We start from the raw sequence: 17,900 nt of genomic DNA, 5'->3' as shown, positions 1-17,900 counted from the left end.
CTTGTATTAACCGTCTGCTTTTTCTAGTTTCATGTGGCAGCTGTGCAGCAGCATCCCCAGCACCCTACCTGACCCTAAAGCCGTCTCCCTCATGACCGCCAAGGTGAGAGATGCTGATTTGATAGGGACGCTGCTTGTTAATGAACATCAGCACAATATAAATGTGTAAAAACATTTTAGTACATTAGTACAAATAGAAAGACGGATACATTTTGCTGCACACTGAGTTAAAAGTCACAGATCTGGTTTATTTTACCTTTAAATAATAAAATAAAATAGGTTTTTTTAGCAACATTTAACAGAAAGGGAAGTTAATAAAAACTTTGGATTTCCTCTGAACTTCAAAAAAAATTCACAACCAACAAAATATTGTTGTTGGAATTGAAGGTAAATATTATTGCTATTTATAAAATAGAAATAAAATCTAAGTGTCACTGAGCAGGAGAAGGTAAATGAGTCTTTTCTTCAGGTGCTGATGTGAATTTTCTTTTCTTCATTTTCCAGCTCAGCACGTCGTTTGTTCTCGAGACCTTCATTCACTCCAAGGAGAAGGTAATTCACGTCGTTATTTCACTTTCACTGTGGATTTAAGGTCAAACAGTAGATTCCATCATCTGGAGACGAATGACAGGAAACAGGAAGCCACTCAGACCGACCCATAAAGTGTCGTAGCACCAAGGCAGAAATAAAGCCACGAAAACATGGACCCATCACTATAAAACACAAAAGAAGAACAGGAAAACAGAACATGGAGGAGAGAGAGAAAGAGAGCAGAGATCCCTGCCTCCTCTTTACAGGTTTCCTCCCCAGTCGGGTCAGAACAAATCCACCTGAGGAGCGGAGACAGAAACACAAGTGCAGAAACTGACGTGGAATATGTGTTAATGATCAGTGCTGCACCTGTGTGTCCTCTGATGTGTGTGTGTGTGTGTGTGTGTGTTGTGTCTCCAGCCCACGATGCTGCAGTGGATCGAACTCCTGACCAAACAGTTCAACAACAGCCAGGCGGCCTGCGAGGTTTGATCCTGTTATTCTCCCTTGGCGCTGCAGCGTTGTGTTTAAACATTTTCACGCTCTGCGGCGTTTTAATTTAATTTCTCGCAGAGACGGAATAGAAACTGTTTTTGTTTTTGCTTCCGTGTTTACTGACGGACGGTGTTTCTGTCTCAGTGGTTTCTGGATCGGATGGCTGACGACAACTGGTGGCCGATGCAGATCCTGATCAAGTGCCCCAATCAGATCGTCAGACAGGTGAGTTATTTATCATTATTATTATTTATAAAACTCCGCTGTGACCTGACGTTCCTCGTTTCTCCTGCTCCTGTGTTTCGTTCCTCCGTCCTGCTCCTGTCTCATGTTGTCCATCTCCTCTGCCTCTGTCTTCCAGATGTTCCAGAGGTTGTGCATTCACGTCATCCAGAGGCTGCGGCCGGTTCACGCTCACCTCTACCTGCAGCCCGGCATGGAGGATGGGTACGTCGAAAGAAAAGCTCGGGCCGATGTTCGATAATATCAAATATCGCGATATTTCCCACCATGTGTGATATTTTTTGATAATATACAAAAGAAATTACATATATAATGTTGTTTTGAACGATCAGACTTGAGTTGTTATTCACTGTGTGTGCAGGTGTATCAGGTATGTAGGTAGGAAATGCACCGACTCCTGGGTTAAACATCTCAGTAGCTTTAAGTTTTAGATTTAGATTTAGATTTGATTTTTTGAAACATGAAATAGCAGAATAAAAAACAAACCCTCCCTCCTGCGATGATATTGTATATCGTGATGTTGAGGCTGGACTGTGGATGTCAACGCAAGCCTTTGTTTTTATGTCGGGTTCCTGAAACACTGACGGTTTGAATTTGAAATCAATCTTTAAATGAAAAGTCAGATGACATTTGAAATCGAGCGAGAGCCGACGAACAGGATGCCGGTTTTTAATTGAGCCATCGGAGGTGTGCGGCACGATCGGACGTTGTCGTGTCTGTGAAATCAGATGGCGACAGAGATTCAGACAGGAGCTGTGTGTCACTCAGAGTCTCTGTCCCTCTGGACTCGGAGAAAGATTTGTGGCTCCACATCAAGTCTCAGAGTCGAGAACAGGATCCTCTGAACCTTATCTCTCTTTTTAATCCGTGTCTCAGCTCTGACGACATGGACGGTCCGGTGGAGGACATCGGCAGCCGCTCCTGCGTCACGCGCTTCGTCAAGACCCTGCTGTCCATCATGGAGCACGGCGTCAAGCCGCACAGCAAACACCTGACGGAGTACTTCGCTTTTCTCTACGAGTTCGCCAAGATGGGAGAGGAGGAGGTGAGTGTGAACACCCAGATCGTCCAGAACACGTGTGTTTAAAGAGAAAGAAGGATCTCAGATCTTTTAGCGTCAGTGATGAAGTTTCATGAGTCGCTGTGGAGAAACGTCTTCGGGATCAAACCTTTTCAAAGGAGCAGTGTTTATGATTCAGGAGGATCTATTGGCAGAAACTGGATATAATATTCTTACTCATGTTTTCATCAGTGTATAAACACCTGAGACTGAGATTCATTGTGTTTACGTTCCTTCACGCAGCCGCCATGTTTCCACAGCAGCCTGTGACACTGCGGCTTTTCGCTTTTTCTTTTTATGTGGAAAAACAAACATTTCACAATAATCATTTTACACAGCGTCGATATTACTGCAGGGGAATCATTTAAAGCAGGAAGTTACGCAGTATGTTTGATAACCTCTTCATCCGTCTGGCTCCTCCTCTGGTTTTCTTTTATAACATTAATTATTTCACAGTTGAACATGGCTTTTCTTGCCTTTCCACACGTTCCCTGAAGGGCCACCGCAGCTTCTCCCACACGTGTGGAAGAGGACGGGGTAAATGCAGTGATGCAATCTGCTGCCTCACCACTAGATGTCACTAAAACCATTAACAGTAGCTCACGTTTAATGATGTTGTTGCTCAGTCTGTTTGTTTTGTTTTGTTTTTTTAATCTGCGTCGTCCGTCTGTCATTGGACGCTGTCGCTGTCGTGGCTGTTTTTAAAGGTTTGAAGGTCGTGTGATTTCATTTGTGTCCGCAGAGTCAGTTCCTGTTGTCACTACAAGCGATTTCCATCATGGTGCATTTCTACATGGGAACCAAAGGCCCCGAGAACGTGAGTTTACACACTGAGTTCATGTTTGACACCCGCAGTGTTTTTGTTAATATTTCTGTTGAACGTGATGATGTCAGGGTTTATTTAGTGACGTGTGGTGACGAGCGTGTGTTCCCTCAGCCTCAGGTGGAGGTGCTGTCAGAGGAGGAGGGAGAGGAGGAGGACGAGGAGGAGGACATCCTGTCTCTGGCGGAGGAGAAGTATCGTCCTGCGGCTCTGGAGAAGATGATCGCCCTCATCGCTCTGCTGGTGGAACAGTCTCGATCCGAGAGGTACGAGCGCAGGACGCTGAAACGGCCGGAGACGGTGTTTCTCCGATGTAAACGTGTGAACGCAGCAGTGACGGTGTGTCCTTCTCTCTGTCCAGACACCTGACTCTGTCCCAGAGTGACATGGCAGCGCTGACCGGAGGGAAAGGCTTTCCTTTCCTCTTCCAGCACATCAGAGACGGCATCAACATCAGACAGACCTGCAACCTCATCTTCAGCCTCTGTCGCTATAACAACCGCCTGGCCGAGCATGTAGGTTCATCACACGCAGGTTTCCTTTCATGTATTCATGTTACTACAAACGGCCGTTAACAACAGGAAGTACAGGCCGTTTTTTTGTTTTTTAATATATATTTAATGTGTAATTAATTTCCCGCCTGTGGTTTTTTTCTGGCTGCAGATTGTGTCGATGCTCTTCACCTCCATCGCAAAGCTGACTCCAGAGGTAAACACGCCGCTCAGAGATGAGACTGTAATCACATCGTCTTTATTACCAGGGATGAAAAACACAGCAGCTCTTCTTCCTGTCGTTTTCAAACATCAAACATATTCTCTCGCTGGCCTCCAGCCGTATTCAGCCACACAGACGGTTTTAGTTTTACATGAGCTTCGTTCACTGGTTCTTATTCGTTTGTTTGTTTTCTTTCCACCAGGCTGCCAATCCTTTCTTCAAGCTGCTGACGATGTTGATGGAGTTTGCAGGCGGACCTCCGGGGATGCCCTCCTTCGCCTCCTACATCCTGCAGAGGATCTGGGAGGTAACCTGACGACACGAACGACACGAACACAGACAGATCACATGTAGAAAACCGCAGTTCTCATGACACACCATGTGTGAAACCTGACGATTAACCACTTCCTGTCCGCTTCCTGTCAGGTGATCGAGTACAACCCGTCCCAGTGTCTGGACTGGCTGGCTGTCCAGACTCCCAGGAACAAACTGGCCCACAGCTGGGTCCTGCAGAACATGGAGAACTGGGTGGAGCGTTTCCTGCTGGCACACAACTACCCCCGAGTCCGCACATGTAAGACTCAGGGTTTTTCTTTTTATAAAACTGTGATGATTTGAGTTGAGCTTCAGTTTTTTTTTGTGGTGGTTTAATAATAAGAACAATTTACATGTTGTGATATAGAAAATAAAAGTCTACTCGCAGGAAAACGTGATCTGCAAAACACATAAAACACAGTGATAATCTTCAACAGTCAAATTATTTATTCCACCTCACAATAAAAACTTTTCAGAAAACTTTTCTCAGTTAATTCACTTAAATTCAGACCAATGGACAAATTAATTGAGGTCAAACATGAAAGAGATGAAATTTAAGATAAATAAAAGTAGATATTAACATCTAGTAATTATTAAATCAGCACATCCTGCTTTGACCAAGTTGTGTGTAAACTGACAAACAGAAACTGGATCTGATCAGAGAACAGTGATGGTAAATGGTTTTATTTAAACGGACTAAACAGTTGATGGGATTGTGTCACCGTCTCTCCTCCAGCGGCGGCGTACCTCCTCGTCTCCCTCATCCCCAGCAACTCCTTCCGCCAGATGTTTCGCTCCACGCGCTCCCTGCACCTGCCGACCCGAGAGCTGCCGCTGTCGCCCGACACCACCGTGGTCCTCCACCAGGTCTACAACCTGCTGCTGGGGCTGCTGGGACGCGCCAAGCTGTACGTGGACGCCAGCGTTCACGGCACCACCAAGCTGGTGCAGTACTTCAGCTTCATGACCTACTGCCTCATCTCCAAGACGGAGAAGCTCATGTTCTCCGGATACTTCATGGACCTCTGGAACCTCTTCCAGGTACATTTGTTTCTCATCAGAACCCAAGTGGATCTTGGGTCTTATTACGTCCTCAACACCCCTGGTTGTTTTTGAATACTTTATATTTACAAACAGAAAAGAAGCAACATAAAAATATAAAATCCAGCATCTCAACATTTTCTACCTGTAAAACTAATCATCAATATTTTAGCCCCAAGCAGCAGATTCATGCATCATTTCTAGTTGAGGTGTAAGTTTTTCAACTCGCTGCCAATTGAGCAAAGTGGCAGATAATGATTTATAGGCCCCGCCTACTTTGATCAATCAATATGGCGCTTCAGATTTTGTTTAACACTCTCCCCCTGAACATGTTTACCAGAGTTGGTGAAAATCTTTCCACCGGGTTTTGAGGTGGCGCCCCCTATGGATCGGGCTCATAATGCTTTGGTCCTGTCGCGGCCTGAAGTTACCTACCAAGATTTATTATGATTGGACAAATAGTTAATGAGTTATGGCGGCCATGTTTCTATGTTTAAATATTTAGCCGCTAATAGTGAAAATAGCTCCTTCTCCGAGGCTGTCGTCATGGTGACCGTGCTCCTCCCTCTGTCCTCAGCCCAAACTGTCGGAGCCGGCCATCGCCACCAACCACAACAAGCAGGCGCTGCTGTCCTTCTGGTACAACGTGTGCGTGGACTGTCCGGAGAACGTGCGGCTGGTGGTGCAGAACCCCGTGGTGACCAAGAACATCGCCTTCAACTACATCCTGGCCGACCACGACGACCAGGAGGTGGTGCTCTTCAACCGCGGCATGCTGCCCGCCTACTACGGCATCCTGCGCATGTGCTGCGAGCAGTCGCCCGCCTTCACCCGCCAGCTCGCCTCGCACCAGAACATCCAGTGGGCCTTCAAGAACCTGACGCCGCACGCCAGCCAGTACCCCGGGGTGGGTGGAGTCTGGTTACAGAGCAGCTGACGATGTCTCTGACGATGTTGATTGGTTAATTCTATTAGTTTGAACATTTTGACCAGGTTTTATTTCCTGTAGATTGTTAATTCCTGGTGATGTCGATTGTTTCTCGGCTCAGAGACAAAGATTACAAATGACAGTTGTTTGTTTTTCCCTTGATTCAAATTCAGTTTTATTCGCAGGATAAAGTGTGTTGATGTTTGTTTTTGTCTTGTTCTAAAGGCGGGTCACACGTCAACACAGACAACAACAAAAACATTCAACAATAACTGAAAGAAAAGAAATCAAATTAGAAAATATTACAATTACAAATGTGAGAAAAAAAAATAATTACAAATAGATACAAGTGTGTAACAGCAAAATATTTAATCCATCGTGTGTGTGTGTGTGTGTGTGTGTGTGTGTGTGTGTGTGTCGCCCCCTGCAGGCGGTGGAAGAGCTGTTCAACCTGATGCAGCTGTTTGTGGCGCAGCGAGCCGACATGAGAGAAGAAGAACTGGAGGACGTGAAACAGTTTAAGAAAACCACCATCAGCTGCTACCTGCGCTGCCTGGACGGACGCTCCTGCTGGACCACGCTCATCAGGTCAGGACACGCACACACACACACACACACACACACACACACACCTGTACATGTGTGAGTAGCGGCAGCCTGGATAAGATGCGTTTGAGAGATGTTATATCTGCTAATGATCTAAATGTCGGTGTCACATGGTCTTGTGTTGTAACGCGTGGTTCTGTTGTTCCGTCAGTGCCTTCAGAGTTCTGCTGGAGAACGACGAGGACCGGCTGCTGGTGGTCTTCAACAGAGGACTCATCCTCATGACTGAAGTAGGATCAGGATCCAGATCACAGTTTAATTCCAGACCGTATTAATGTGGATTTTATATGAGATACAACAACACAGAGATGTTCCGGGTGTTTCTGACGTTCTCGTTCCTGCTTTCAATTAATTAGGAAATTGGAGATTTTAAAACTTTTGTTTTTGTCATTAATGTTCAATATAAACTAAAAGAAGCCTGAGAAACCAGTCGCTCACAGTGTCTGAGAGTGTGCGAGGAAACTGAACCGACTTTGTCGAGCCGTTTATTTAGTGTCTCAGAGGACGCTCTCTGTCTCTGTCCCCCTGCAGTCCTTCAACACTCTGCACATGATGTACCACGAGGCGACGGCGTGCCACGTCACCGGAGACCTGGTGGAGCTGCTCTCCATCTTCCTGTCTGTCCTGAAAGCCACGCGGCCGTACCTGCAGCGCAAAGGTCCGACGGCGTCTGAGAGTCTTAGATTAACGGATGAGAACATGTCGGCTGTGTTTCCCAGCTTGTTCTGAGCAGATGTTTCTCTCTCTCTCTCCCGTCATCCAGATGTGAAGCAGGCTCTGATCCAGTGGCAAGAGAGAATCGACTTCGCCCACAAGCTGCTCACCCTCCTCAACTCGTACAGCCCGCCCGAGCTCCGCAACGCCTGCCTGGGTAACGACATCGTCCAGTATTTACACTGATCACTTTTACACTGATCAATCATGGGAGTAGAGGGAGAACGCTGCCCCCTGCTGGGCCGCCTGTTACAGCTGTGGCAGAGGCTTCAGCAGCTGCTTCATGTAGGAGAATAAAAATATCACACATTGGATATAAACCCGGATCAGACACAAACGTACAGTCTGTGTAAATCATTCTTCCTTTATGCTCCCACACTAAAGAGTGTAACGACTGTGGCGTCCCACAAGCTTTGGGACGCCCTCGCCTCTCTGATAGAAACAGAACATTCATTGTTTACCCAAAATATAGAGTGTAGTGTAATTACATCAATGTTTATCTAAAAGATAATAAAAAAAAATTCACTCCCATGTTTCATTTTATCGTCTCATTAGATCCTTTTTTTTTTTTTCATGTCCCGTTTCCTCGGTACACAGCGGCGTGTGCATGAAAATAATGAAATGTCTGTTTGAAGCGAGGTGATTTATGATTTATGAAAGCGAAGCTGCGCTCGTGATGTTTTTGCTGAGTGTGTGTAACCAAGGCGACAGATGAAGGTTCCTCTGACTGACGATGATGTTTGTCGTGTTTCCTGCAGACGTGCTGAAGGAACTGGTTCTGCTGAGTCCACACGACTTCCTGCACACGCTGGTTCCCTTCCTGCAGCACAACCACTGCACCTACCACCACAGCAACATCCCCAGTGAGTCTCCTCCTGCTCCTCCTCCTCCTGCTCCTCCTCCTCCTCCTCCTCCTCCTCCTCCTCCTCCTCCTCCTCCTCCTCCTCCTCCTCCTCCTCCTCCTCCTCCTCCTCCTCCTCCTCCTCCTCCTCCTCCTCCTCCTCCTCCTCCTCCTCCTCCTCCTCCTCCTCCTCCTCCTCCTCCTCCTCCTCCTCCTCCTCCTCCTCCTCCTCCTCCTCCTCCTCCTCCTCCTCCTCCTCCTCCTCCTCCTCCTCCTCCTCCTCCTCCTCCTCCTCCTCCTCCTCCTCCTCCTCCTCCTCCTCCTCCTCCTCCTCCTCCTCCTCCTCCTCCTCCTCCTCCTCCTCCTCCTCCTCCTCCTCCTCCTCCTCCTCCTCCTCCTCCTCCTCCTCCTCCTCCTCCTCCTCCTCCTCCTCCTCCTCCTCCTCCTCCTCCTCCTCCTCCTCCTCCTCCTCCTCCTCCTCCTCCTCCTCCTCCTCCTCCTCCTCCTCCTCCTCCTCCTCCTCCTCCTCCTCCTCCTCCTCCTCCTCCTCCTCCTCCTCCTCCTCCTCCTCCTCCTCCTCCTCCTCCTCCTCCTCCTCCTCCTCCTCCTCCTCCTCCTCCTCCTCCTCCTCCTCCTCCTCCTCCTCCTCCTCCTCCTCCTCCTCCTCCTCCTCCTCCTCCTCCTCCTCCTCCTCCTCCTCCTCCTCCTCCTCCTCCTCCTCCTCCTCCTCCTCCTCCTCCTCCTCCTCCTCCTCCTCCTCCTCCTCCTCCTCCTCCTCCTCCTCCTCCTCCTCCTCCTCCTCCTCCTCCTCCTCCTCCTCCTCCTCCTCCTCCTCCTCCTCCTCCTCCTCCTCCTCCTCCTCCTCCTCCTCCTCCTCCTCCTCCTCCTCCTCCTCCTCCTCCTCCTCCTCCTCCTCCTCCTCCTCCTCCTCCTCCTCCTCCTCCTCCTCCTCCTCCTCCTCCTCCTCCTCCTCCTCCTCCTCCTCCTCCTCCTCCTCCTCCTCCTCCTCCTCCTCCTCCTCCTCCTCCTCCTCCTCCTCCTCCTCCTCCTCCTCCTCCTCCTCCTCCTCCTCCTCCTCCTCCTCCTCCTCCTCCTCCTCCTCCTCCTCCTCCTCCTCCTCCTCCTCCTCCTCCTCCTCCTCCTCCTCCTCCTCCTCCTCCTCCTCCTCCTCCTCCTCCTCCTCCTCCTCCTCCTCCTCCTCCTCCTCCTCCTCCTCCTCCTCCTCCTCCTCCTCCTCCTCCTCCTCCTCCTCCTCCTCCTCCTCCTCCTCCTCCTCCTCCTCCTCCTCCTCCTCCTCCTCCTCCTCCTCCTCCTCCTCCTCCTCCTCCTCCTCCTCCTCCTCCTCCTCCTCCTCCTCCTCCTCCTCCTCCTCCTCCTCCTCCTCCTCCTCCTCCTCCTCCTCCTCCTCCTCCTCCTCCTCCTCCTCCTCCTCCTCCTCCTCCTCCTCCTCCTCCTCCTCCTCCTCCTCCTCCTCCTCCTCCTCCTCCTCCTCCTCCTCCTCCTCCTCCTCCTCCTCCTCCTCCTCCTCCTCCTGCTCCTCCTCCTGCTCCTCCTCTTATTTCAGTCTTTGCTAGAATCCGACTCGTCTTGTCACTTGAACACGACCAGCTGTTACAGCAACTTTTTATATTTAATATTTATAATCAAGTGCAGAATGTAAACAAATATATTTTATATTTTATGTAAAAATATTTAAAAATCATTTGTTTGTTTGTTTTCAGACATAAAGTAACTAAAAACTAAAATGTTGAGAAAAGACTTTATGTAAATTAATATCTGAGAATCTTATAAAACCTCATGTGAGTGTCAGGTGACCCGTCAGGTGACCCGTCAGGTGACCCGTCAGGTGACCCGTCAGGTGACTCATCAGGTGACCCGTCAGGTGACCCGTCAGGTGTGTTTGCGTCCACAGTGTCGTTCGGGCCCTACCTGCCCTGCAGAGAGAACATCAAGCTGATGGGAGCGAAGAACAACATCCGGCCTCCGAGACCGGAGCTCAACATGTGTCTGCTGCCGTCCATGGTGGAGAGCAGCAAGGTGGGTTCACCTGTCGCACCTCTGTCGCACATCTGTCACCTCACCTGTTGAAACAAGTCTCACATTTCAGTGCTTTCACAGGTCTCGGCCACTCATGAATATAAATCCAGAGGCAGAGTTAAACTTGACTTCCCTGTAGAGTTGAACTGATCGGTTTGGTAATTGATTAATTGACTGACTGAAAAATGACTCCAATAACAGATCGATTATCAAAATAGTTGCCGATTAATTAAAAAAGAGTCTCTGCTGTTTTCTCTGTTTTATTATAAACTGAATCTTTGGGCTTCGACTGGTGGTCGGACAAAACAATAAATCTGAAGACGTCACCGTGGAAACTGGGAGAAACATTTCTCACGTTTTCTGACATTTTATAAATAAAACGATTAATCGATAATGAAAACAGATGTTTGTTTGTTGCTCCAGCTCTTCCTTGATTTTCCTCTAATTTGTCATTAAACAAACACTCTCTCTCTCTCTCTCTCTCTCTCTCCCCCCCCCCCTCAGGGTAAAGACGAGGTGTACGACCGGATGCTGCTGGATTACTTCTTGTCCTATCACCAGTTCATCCACCTGCTGTGTCGCGTCGCCATCAACTGTGAAAAGTTCACAGACACACTCGTCAAACTAAGTATGAACCGTGTGTGTGTGTGTGTGTGTGTGTGTGTGTGTGTGTGTGTGTGTGTGTGAGACAATTTAAATTAGCATCAGCAGTTGGTTTTAGCAACTGTAGAAAAGGACGATACAAAGGAGATGTATAGGAACATAATCAATAAGAGAAATACATCAGGTGATAAATAAACTCCTTCACATCTGTAGAAGATATGTATCATGTATATATCTGTACATGAAATCACACATATGAACTTCCTCCTCTCCGTCAGGTGTGTTGATAGCGTATGAGGGACTTCCTCTTCACCTCGCTCTCTTCCCCAAACTGTGGACGGAGCTCTGTCAGTCACAGGTACAGTCACTTTATTCTGGTTTGACTGGTTTCCGTGGATCGTTTCCCAGTTTAACCTCCCCCGCTGGAGGGAGACTGATGTTGTGTCTAAGCGCTCCGGACTCGGCAGGAACTGACTCGCCGCTGTCGCTGCTCTTTCAGTCTGTTCTGGCGAAGACGTGCGTGAAGCTGCTGTGCGAGGATCCGGCGTTCAGCGAGTACATCAAGTGCATCCTGATGGACGAGCGCATGTTCCTCAACAACAACGTGGCGTACTCCTTCCTCACCTGCTTCCTGCACAAGGTACATGTCACATCATTATTATTATTATTATTATTATTACGCTGTCTGTAGAAATACATGAACACTGCTGCTAATACCACATTTTTACTGTTATTACATTATTATAATGATCAATATCATGACTATCTGTTATTATTGTATACAATCAACTTTTATTAGAACATCATGAGCACAGACACACACACACACACACACACACACATCTCATATACTCTTTGTCTTCTGTGTCACTTTCTGTTTGTCTCTTTGTGTTTTTTCACCAATTAAAAAAAACAAAACATGATTTTCACAGTTTATATTTTATTTTTATCCATATTTTTGATTTTGATTTTCCTCAGTTTTCATCTTTCATCGTTTATTCTGTTGAAAATCCTGTTTCTATAAATCGAAACAGGCCGGATCGTTGCAGAATTGTTTTTTAAAGTCATTTAAATGATATATATTTATAGATTTTTAAGACTTTAGCGTCTTTAAATTGCCATAAAATGAAGGTGAATTAAAATCCAGATTTGATTTGATGTCGTGCAGGTGCAGGTTCTGTCCGGCCCCAGCTGCTCCAACCTGATCGGTGTGTTGGTGACGAACCTGCTGAGTGAACAGAGCAGCCTGCAGCCTGAACTGGCAGCTCACCGCCTGGAGCTCAGCAAGACCAGCGGGCTGCTCAACGCCGTACGACACACACACACACACACACACACACACACACACACACACACACACACACACACACACACACACACACACACACACACACACAGTCTCGTCTTCTCCAGTTGTCCTCACTCCTGTCTCGTCTCTGTGTCTCTCTCCCCTTCAGGACCTGAGGGCGCTGGTGTTGCTGCTGTCCGTCCAGCCACCTCAGGCCGTTGACCCCGCCCTCTGCCCCGCCCTGCAGGAGCTGCTTGGCCGCTGTCGTGTTTGTGTCCAGCAGCGCAGCGCTCTGGAGCTGGAGGCCAAGGACCACAAGGCCAAAGGTACAGCACGCACGCACGCACGCACACACACTACATGGTAACGAGGCCTCAGCTCAAAAACATTTAGGAGGCTCTTAATTACTTTGATCCTTCATCTAATGCATTGTGGGAAAATTTTACACCCAGCATCTTTACTTATCTTCCTCATCGCTTCACTAATTAATCCATAACGACACTTTAAGGAGCAGATTGGACGATAATGAAAAAAACTTCCAGGATCTGCTGCTGTAACCAGATTAGCACCCCCCCACCACCCCCCCACTCATTTGACTCATTTGTGTGTGTGTGTGTGTGTGTGTGTGTGTGTCAGCTGAGGATGAAGGAGCGACCCCGGTGAAGCGGCGGCGGGTGAGCAGTGATGACGACAGAGCTGGTGACACGGTGGCGCCGCTCTGCGTGGCCTCCACCTCCTCTTCTTCCTCCTCGTCGTCCTCCTCCTCTGCTCTCCCGCCCTGCAGCGAGCCGAAGCCCGACCACCAGGAGGCGCTGACGCCCACCAGCACGTCGGACACAGAGACTCGAGACTCCTCCTCACTGATCGACCCGGGCACCGAGCAGGACCCGCCCTCTCCTGACCCCGCCCCCACCTCCTCTGGAAACCTGGACTCCTCCCCGAAGGAGGAGAAGATGGAGGCTTCTTCTTCGTCCTCCTCCTCGTTCTCCTCTTCCTCCTCCCTGCTGCAGGAAGCAGGGGAGGGTTTTGTTCAGGGGGAGGAGCCTGAGCCACCACGACATGTGGCGACAGGTGAGGAGGAGGATGCGGAGCAGCGGGAGGGGAGGAGGGGTGAGGCGATGTCTTGCTCCTCAGAGGAGGTGAAGGAGACGGGCTCTAAGACCAGCAGCAGCTCGGCCCCACCCCTTTCAGAGGACGCCGCCTTCCCATCAGCCCTCGGGCTAGTGGGGGAGGGGCCAGAGGGCTGCAGTGGCCACGCCCAATCCTCCCAGGTGTTCCCAAGCACCGGCCCCCCACCTGACATGCTGGACACGCTGTACAGGACGGTGGAAGCCACCATCGCCATAGTTACCAAACTGTCCGTTAAAGGCCCACCCTCGTCATGACATCATCAACTCACAGCCGCCATGAGATCTTTAACAAAAACTTTTTCCTTTTTTTTTTTTAATTTTTTTTTTTTCTTTTTGAAAATCTGAATTCTGCTCAGAGGAAAAAACGTTTTCCTGTTTTTCAGTTTCTTCTTCTTCTGCTGTTTGTGCTGCTGTTCGTTGCCTTCTGCTGATGTTCAGTCGGTCGGTCTCTCCGGCCTCAGTGGCGCTCGCCGTGTCGTTTCGCTCTATTAAACTCTGACTCCACGCACAGCTGACCCCCCCCACATACGCACCGGCCCCCGCCACCTCCCCCCACTTTGACAATAAAGAAGAAAAAACAGAAAAAGTCGTACAAGCTATAGCACATTTTTTTCAAAGGGCAAAAAAAAAAAAAAAGAGTTTTTGTTATGTTCTTTTTTTGTGTGTGTGTGTGTGTTTTATACTGATTTGAATTTGTTTTGGAAAGTGATTTTATTTGAGGTTTGCTGTAACGGGGAAAGGTTTACAGAACTTTTGTCTCCTCTGTATGTAATTTAATTTTATTGCATTTTTACTGTGTATGAAAATGGTCGTCTCTGTGCCAGTTTTGTACTTTATGAACGAGGCAAAAGAAAGTTGCCTTGACTTTTCTGTGGTTTAATTATCCAGAAACGAAGTTTACCTGTAAATTAAGAGAACCACAAGAAACTTGATTCTGTAAAGAATCCTCTCTAGTCATTGCCTGAAGGTGTATATGAAAACTATATAAATATATATATAAATACCTTTATATATATATGAATATATAAAAGCGGTGCTTTATTTGACTGTGGTTGAAATAAAGCCCCCATGTTGGACCAGCTGGAGCTTTTATTTTCTTTACTGAAGTACATTCCATAATCTATTGTTTATTTTCGCTTCTTCTGCTGTGTTCTGATTCTCTTATGATTTTATTTTAATAGAGAATAAATTAATAAAAACAGTTTTAATATGAAGAATTATGAACTGAAACCCATGTGCAGCTGTGAGGTTTTTTTGACTGGACCGCAACAGCGGAGACAGCTCTGTAACTGCAAATGTCCCTGACTGACAGTCAGTCAGGGACATTTGCAGTTACAGACTTACTGACTGACTGACTGACTGATCCTATTTCCACCACTGGTCAGCGGAGAGTCGAGCCGCTCTGGTTTACTGGCTGCTCGGGAACTGCAGGGAAGAAGAGGAGGAGCGCTTCCAGTACACTGAGCTTCGCCTCCATTACAACAAATAAACTACTTCGATTACATGTATCATTGTTACTAAAGGCAGCAGAGGAATAACTAAACATAAGACACACCAAGCAGGAGAGAGGGAGGGAGAGAGAGAAGTCATCGGTAACGAGACTGTGACCAACTCTACATATCAAACAGAGGGAGTTAGACATAAAGACCTGCTTCTGATGAAAGTCTCATGTTCTGGAGGTGAAGTAAATAAAGACTACACTATTATGGATCCAGACAGAGGCTGTGAGCTGTGTGACAGACTAATAAAGAAATGACACGTGTTAAAGTGTGTGCCTTGGTTGGTCACCTGTGTGAATGAGTGCTTCGGGCCTAGTTTTTGTCCTGGCAGCACATGTTGAAGTCCGGCCTGCAGCCCTTTCCTGCATGTCATCCTCTTTCTCTCATTCTCTCTAAAATTCCGGTCTCTCTCTCACTATGACTGTAATAAAGGCAAAAGCCTGAAAAAAAAAATAGTCTGTCTCTCCTAACTTTCTCTAACTGTTCATCAGTAAATCCAGCTGAAATCACAGCTCAGTCTTTGTCTTTCGCTTATGTGTTGGTGATTGTGTAAGACAACGTCACACTTCTATAATCAGGATTTGATGAGAGGAGATCCAGACATAGACTAGAGTTAGATCTAGTCTTCTTGATGACACACTGTTCTAGGGCGTTCTTCGACCTTTTAATGCCGTATTTAACTGACATTTTTTTAAAATTTTATGCCTTCCTATATTATGACTTTTCTTGACATCTTTGTGACTTATTATACTATGACGTCTTTTGACATTTTTAAACCTTACTATACTATGACGTTTTTTTCACTTTTTATGCCTTACAATACTATGTCATTTATTTAAAAAATTTTTATGCCTTACTATACTATGACGTTTTTTGAAGTTTTTATGCCTTACTAAGCTATGATATTGTTTTAAAATTTTATTCCTTAATATACTATGACGTTTTTTCAAAAAAAATTTATGCCTTACTATACTATGACGTTTTTTGAAGTTTTTATGCCTTACTAAGCTATGATATTGTTTTAAAATTTTATTCCTTAATATACTATGACGTTTTTTCAAAAAAAATTTATGCCTTACTATACTATGACGTTTTTCTTCACTTTTTATGCCTTACTATATCATGACTTTTTATGCCTTACTATACTATGACGTTTTTATGACTTTTTATGCCTTAATATACTATGACGTTTTTTCAAAAAAAATTTATGCCTTACTATACTATGACGTTTTTATGACTTTTTATGCCTTAATATACTATGACGTTTTTTCAAAAAAAATTTATGCCTTACTATACTATGACGTTTTTATGACTTTTTATGCCTTAATATACTATGACGTTTTTTCAAAAAAAATTTATGCCTTACTATACTATGACGTTTTTATGACTTTTTATGCCTTAATATACTATGACGTTTTTTCAAAAAAAATTTATGCCTTACTATACTATGACGTTTTTATGACTTTTTATGCCTTAATATACTATGACGTTTTTTCAAAAAAAATTTATGCCTTACTATACTATGACGTTTTTATGACTTTTTATGCCTTAATATACTATGACGTTTTTTCAAAAAAAATTTATGCCTTACTATACTATGACGTTTTTATGACTTTTTATGCCTTAATATACTATGACGTTTTTTCAAAAAAAATTTATGCCTTACTATACTATGACGTTTTCATGACTTTTTATGCCTTGCTATACTATGACGTTTTTATGACTTTTATAGCTTGCTATACTATGATGTTTTAATGACTTTTTATGCCTTGCTATACTATGACGTTTTTATGACTTTTTATGCCTTACTATACTATGACTTTTTATGCCTTACTATACTATGACGTTTTTCTTCACTTTTTCTGCCTTACTATACCATGACATTTTTTGAAGTTTTTATGCCTTACTAAGCTATGATATTGTTTGAAAATTTTATTCCTTAATATACTATGACGTTTTTTCAAGAATTTTTTATGCCTTACTCTACTATGACGTTTTTCTTCACTTTTTCTGCCTTACTATACTATGACTTTTTATGACTTTTTATGCCTTACTTTATCATGACTTTTTATGCCTTACTATACTATGACGTTTTTATGACTTTTTATGCCTTACTATACTATGACGTTTTTATGACTTACTATACTATGACTTTTTATGCCTTACTATACTATGACGTTTTCATGACTTTTTATGCCTTACTATACTATGACGTTTTTTTGACTTTTTATGACTTACTATACTATGACGTTTTTATGACTTTTTATGCCTTACTATACTATGACTTTTTAGGCCTTACTATACTATGACATTTTTATGCCTTTTTATGCCTTACTATACTATGTTGTTTTTATGACTTTTTATGCCTTACTATACTATGTCGTTTTTATGACTTTTTATGCCTTACTATATCATGACTTTTTATGCCTTATTATACTATGATGTTTTTATGACTTTTTATGCCTTACTATACTATGACGTTTTCATGACATTTTATGCCTTGCTATACTATGTTGTTTTATGACTTTTTATGCCTTACTATACTATGACTTTTTATGCCTTACTATACTATGACGTTTTTTTGACTTTTTATGCCTTACTATACTATGACGTTTTTATGACTTTTTATGCCTTACTATACTATGACTTTTTATGCCTTACTATACTATGACGTTTTTTTGACTTTTTATGCCTTACTATACTATGACGTTTTTATGACTTTTTATGCCTTACTATACTATGACTTTTTATGCCTTACTATACTATGACGTTTTTTTGACTTTTTATGCCTTACTATACTATGACATTTTTATGACTTTTTATGCCTTACTATACTATGACTTTTTATGCCTTACTATACTATGATTTTTTGTGACTTTTTATGCCTTACTATACTATGACGTTTTTTTGACTTTTTATGCCTTACTATACTATGACATTTTTATGACTTTTTATGCCTTACTATACTATGACTTTTTATGCCTTACTATACTATGACGTTTTGTGACTTTTTATGCCTTACTATACTATGA

General features: G+C 45.0%; 1 protein-coding gene across 1 annotated transcript in view; it reads left to right on the top strand.

The window, feature by feature from the left end:
• The window catches only part of usp34 (ubiquitin specific peptidase 34), a 57,805-nt gene extending 43,933 nt beyond the window's left edge, over positions 1–13,872 (top strand). The window contains exons 53-78 of the mRNA XM_022767653.1: positions 28–103; positions 505–552; positions 952–1,017; positions 1,171–1,251; positions 1,388–1,473; positions 2,146–2,314; positions 3,072–3,146; positions 3,267–3,418; positions 3,514–3,667; positions 3,816–3,860; positions 4,069–4,173; positions 4,293–4,440; positions 4,918–5,222; positions 5,800–6,129; positions 6,581–6,738; positions 6,908–6,986; positions 7,288–7,414; positions 7,520–7,627; positions 8,229–8,333; positions 10,224–10,348; positions 10,853–10,976; positions 11,230–11,309; positions 11,451–11,591; positions 12,120–12,260; positions 12,409–12,565; positions 12,876–13,872. Of these exons, the coding sequence (XP_022623374.1) occupies positions 28–103; positions 505–552; positions 952–1,017; positions 1,171–1,251; positions 1,388–1,473; positions 2,146–2,314; positions 3,072–3,146; positions 3,267–3,418; positions 3,514–3,667; positions 3,816–3,860; positions 4,069–4,173; positions 4,293–4,440; positions 4,918–5,222; positions 5,800–6,129; positions 6,581–6,738; positions 6,908–6,986; positions 7,288–7,414; positions 7,520–7,627; positions 8,229–8,333; positions 10,224–10,348; positions 10,853–10,976; positions 11,230–11,309; positions 11,451–11,591; positions 12,120–12,260; positions 12,409–12,565; positions 12,876–13,624 (3,934 nt within the window). The 3' untranslated portion in view covers positions 13,625–13,872. The remainder of the gene's footprint in view (positions 1–27; positions 104–504; positions 553–951; positions 1,018–1,170; positions 1,252–1,387; positions 1,474–2,145; positions 2,315–3,071; positions 3,147–3,266; positions 3,419–3,513; positions 3,668–3,815; positions 3,861–4,068; positions 4,174–4,292; positions 4,441–4,917; positions 5,223–5,799; positions 6,130–6,580; positions 6,739–6,907; positions 6,987–7,287; positions 7,415–7,519; positions 7,628–8,228; positions 8,334–10,223; positions 10,349–10,852; positions 10,977–11,229; positions 11,310–11,450; positions 11,592–12,119; positions 12,261–12,408; positions 12,566–12,875) is intronic.
• Positions 13,873–17,900: the final 4,028 nt, after the last annotated feature.

This window comes from Seriola dumerili, unplaced genomic scaffold (genome assembly GCF_002260705.1).
Source record: "Seriola dumerili isolate Sdu_G_001 unplaced genomic scaffold, Sdu_1.0 BDQW01001246.1, whole genome shotgun sequence".
NCBI classification, from domain to species: Eukaryota; Metazoa; Chordata; class Actinopteri; order Carangiformes; family Carangidae; genus Seriola; species Seriola dumerili.
This window is presented reverse-complemented; position numbering and strand designations above follow the sequence as displayed.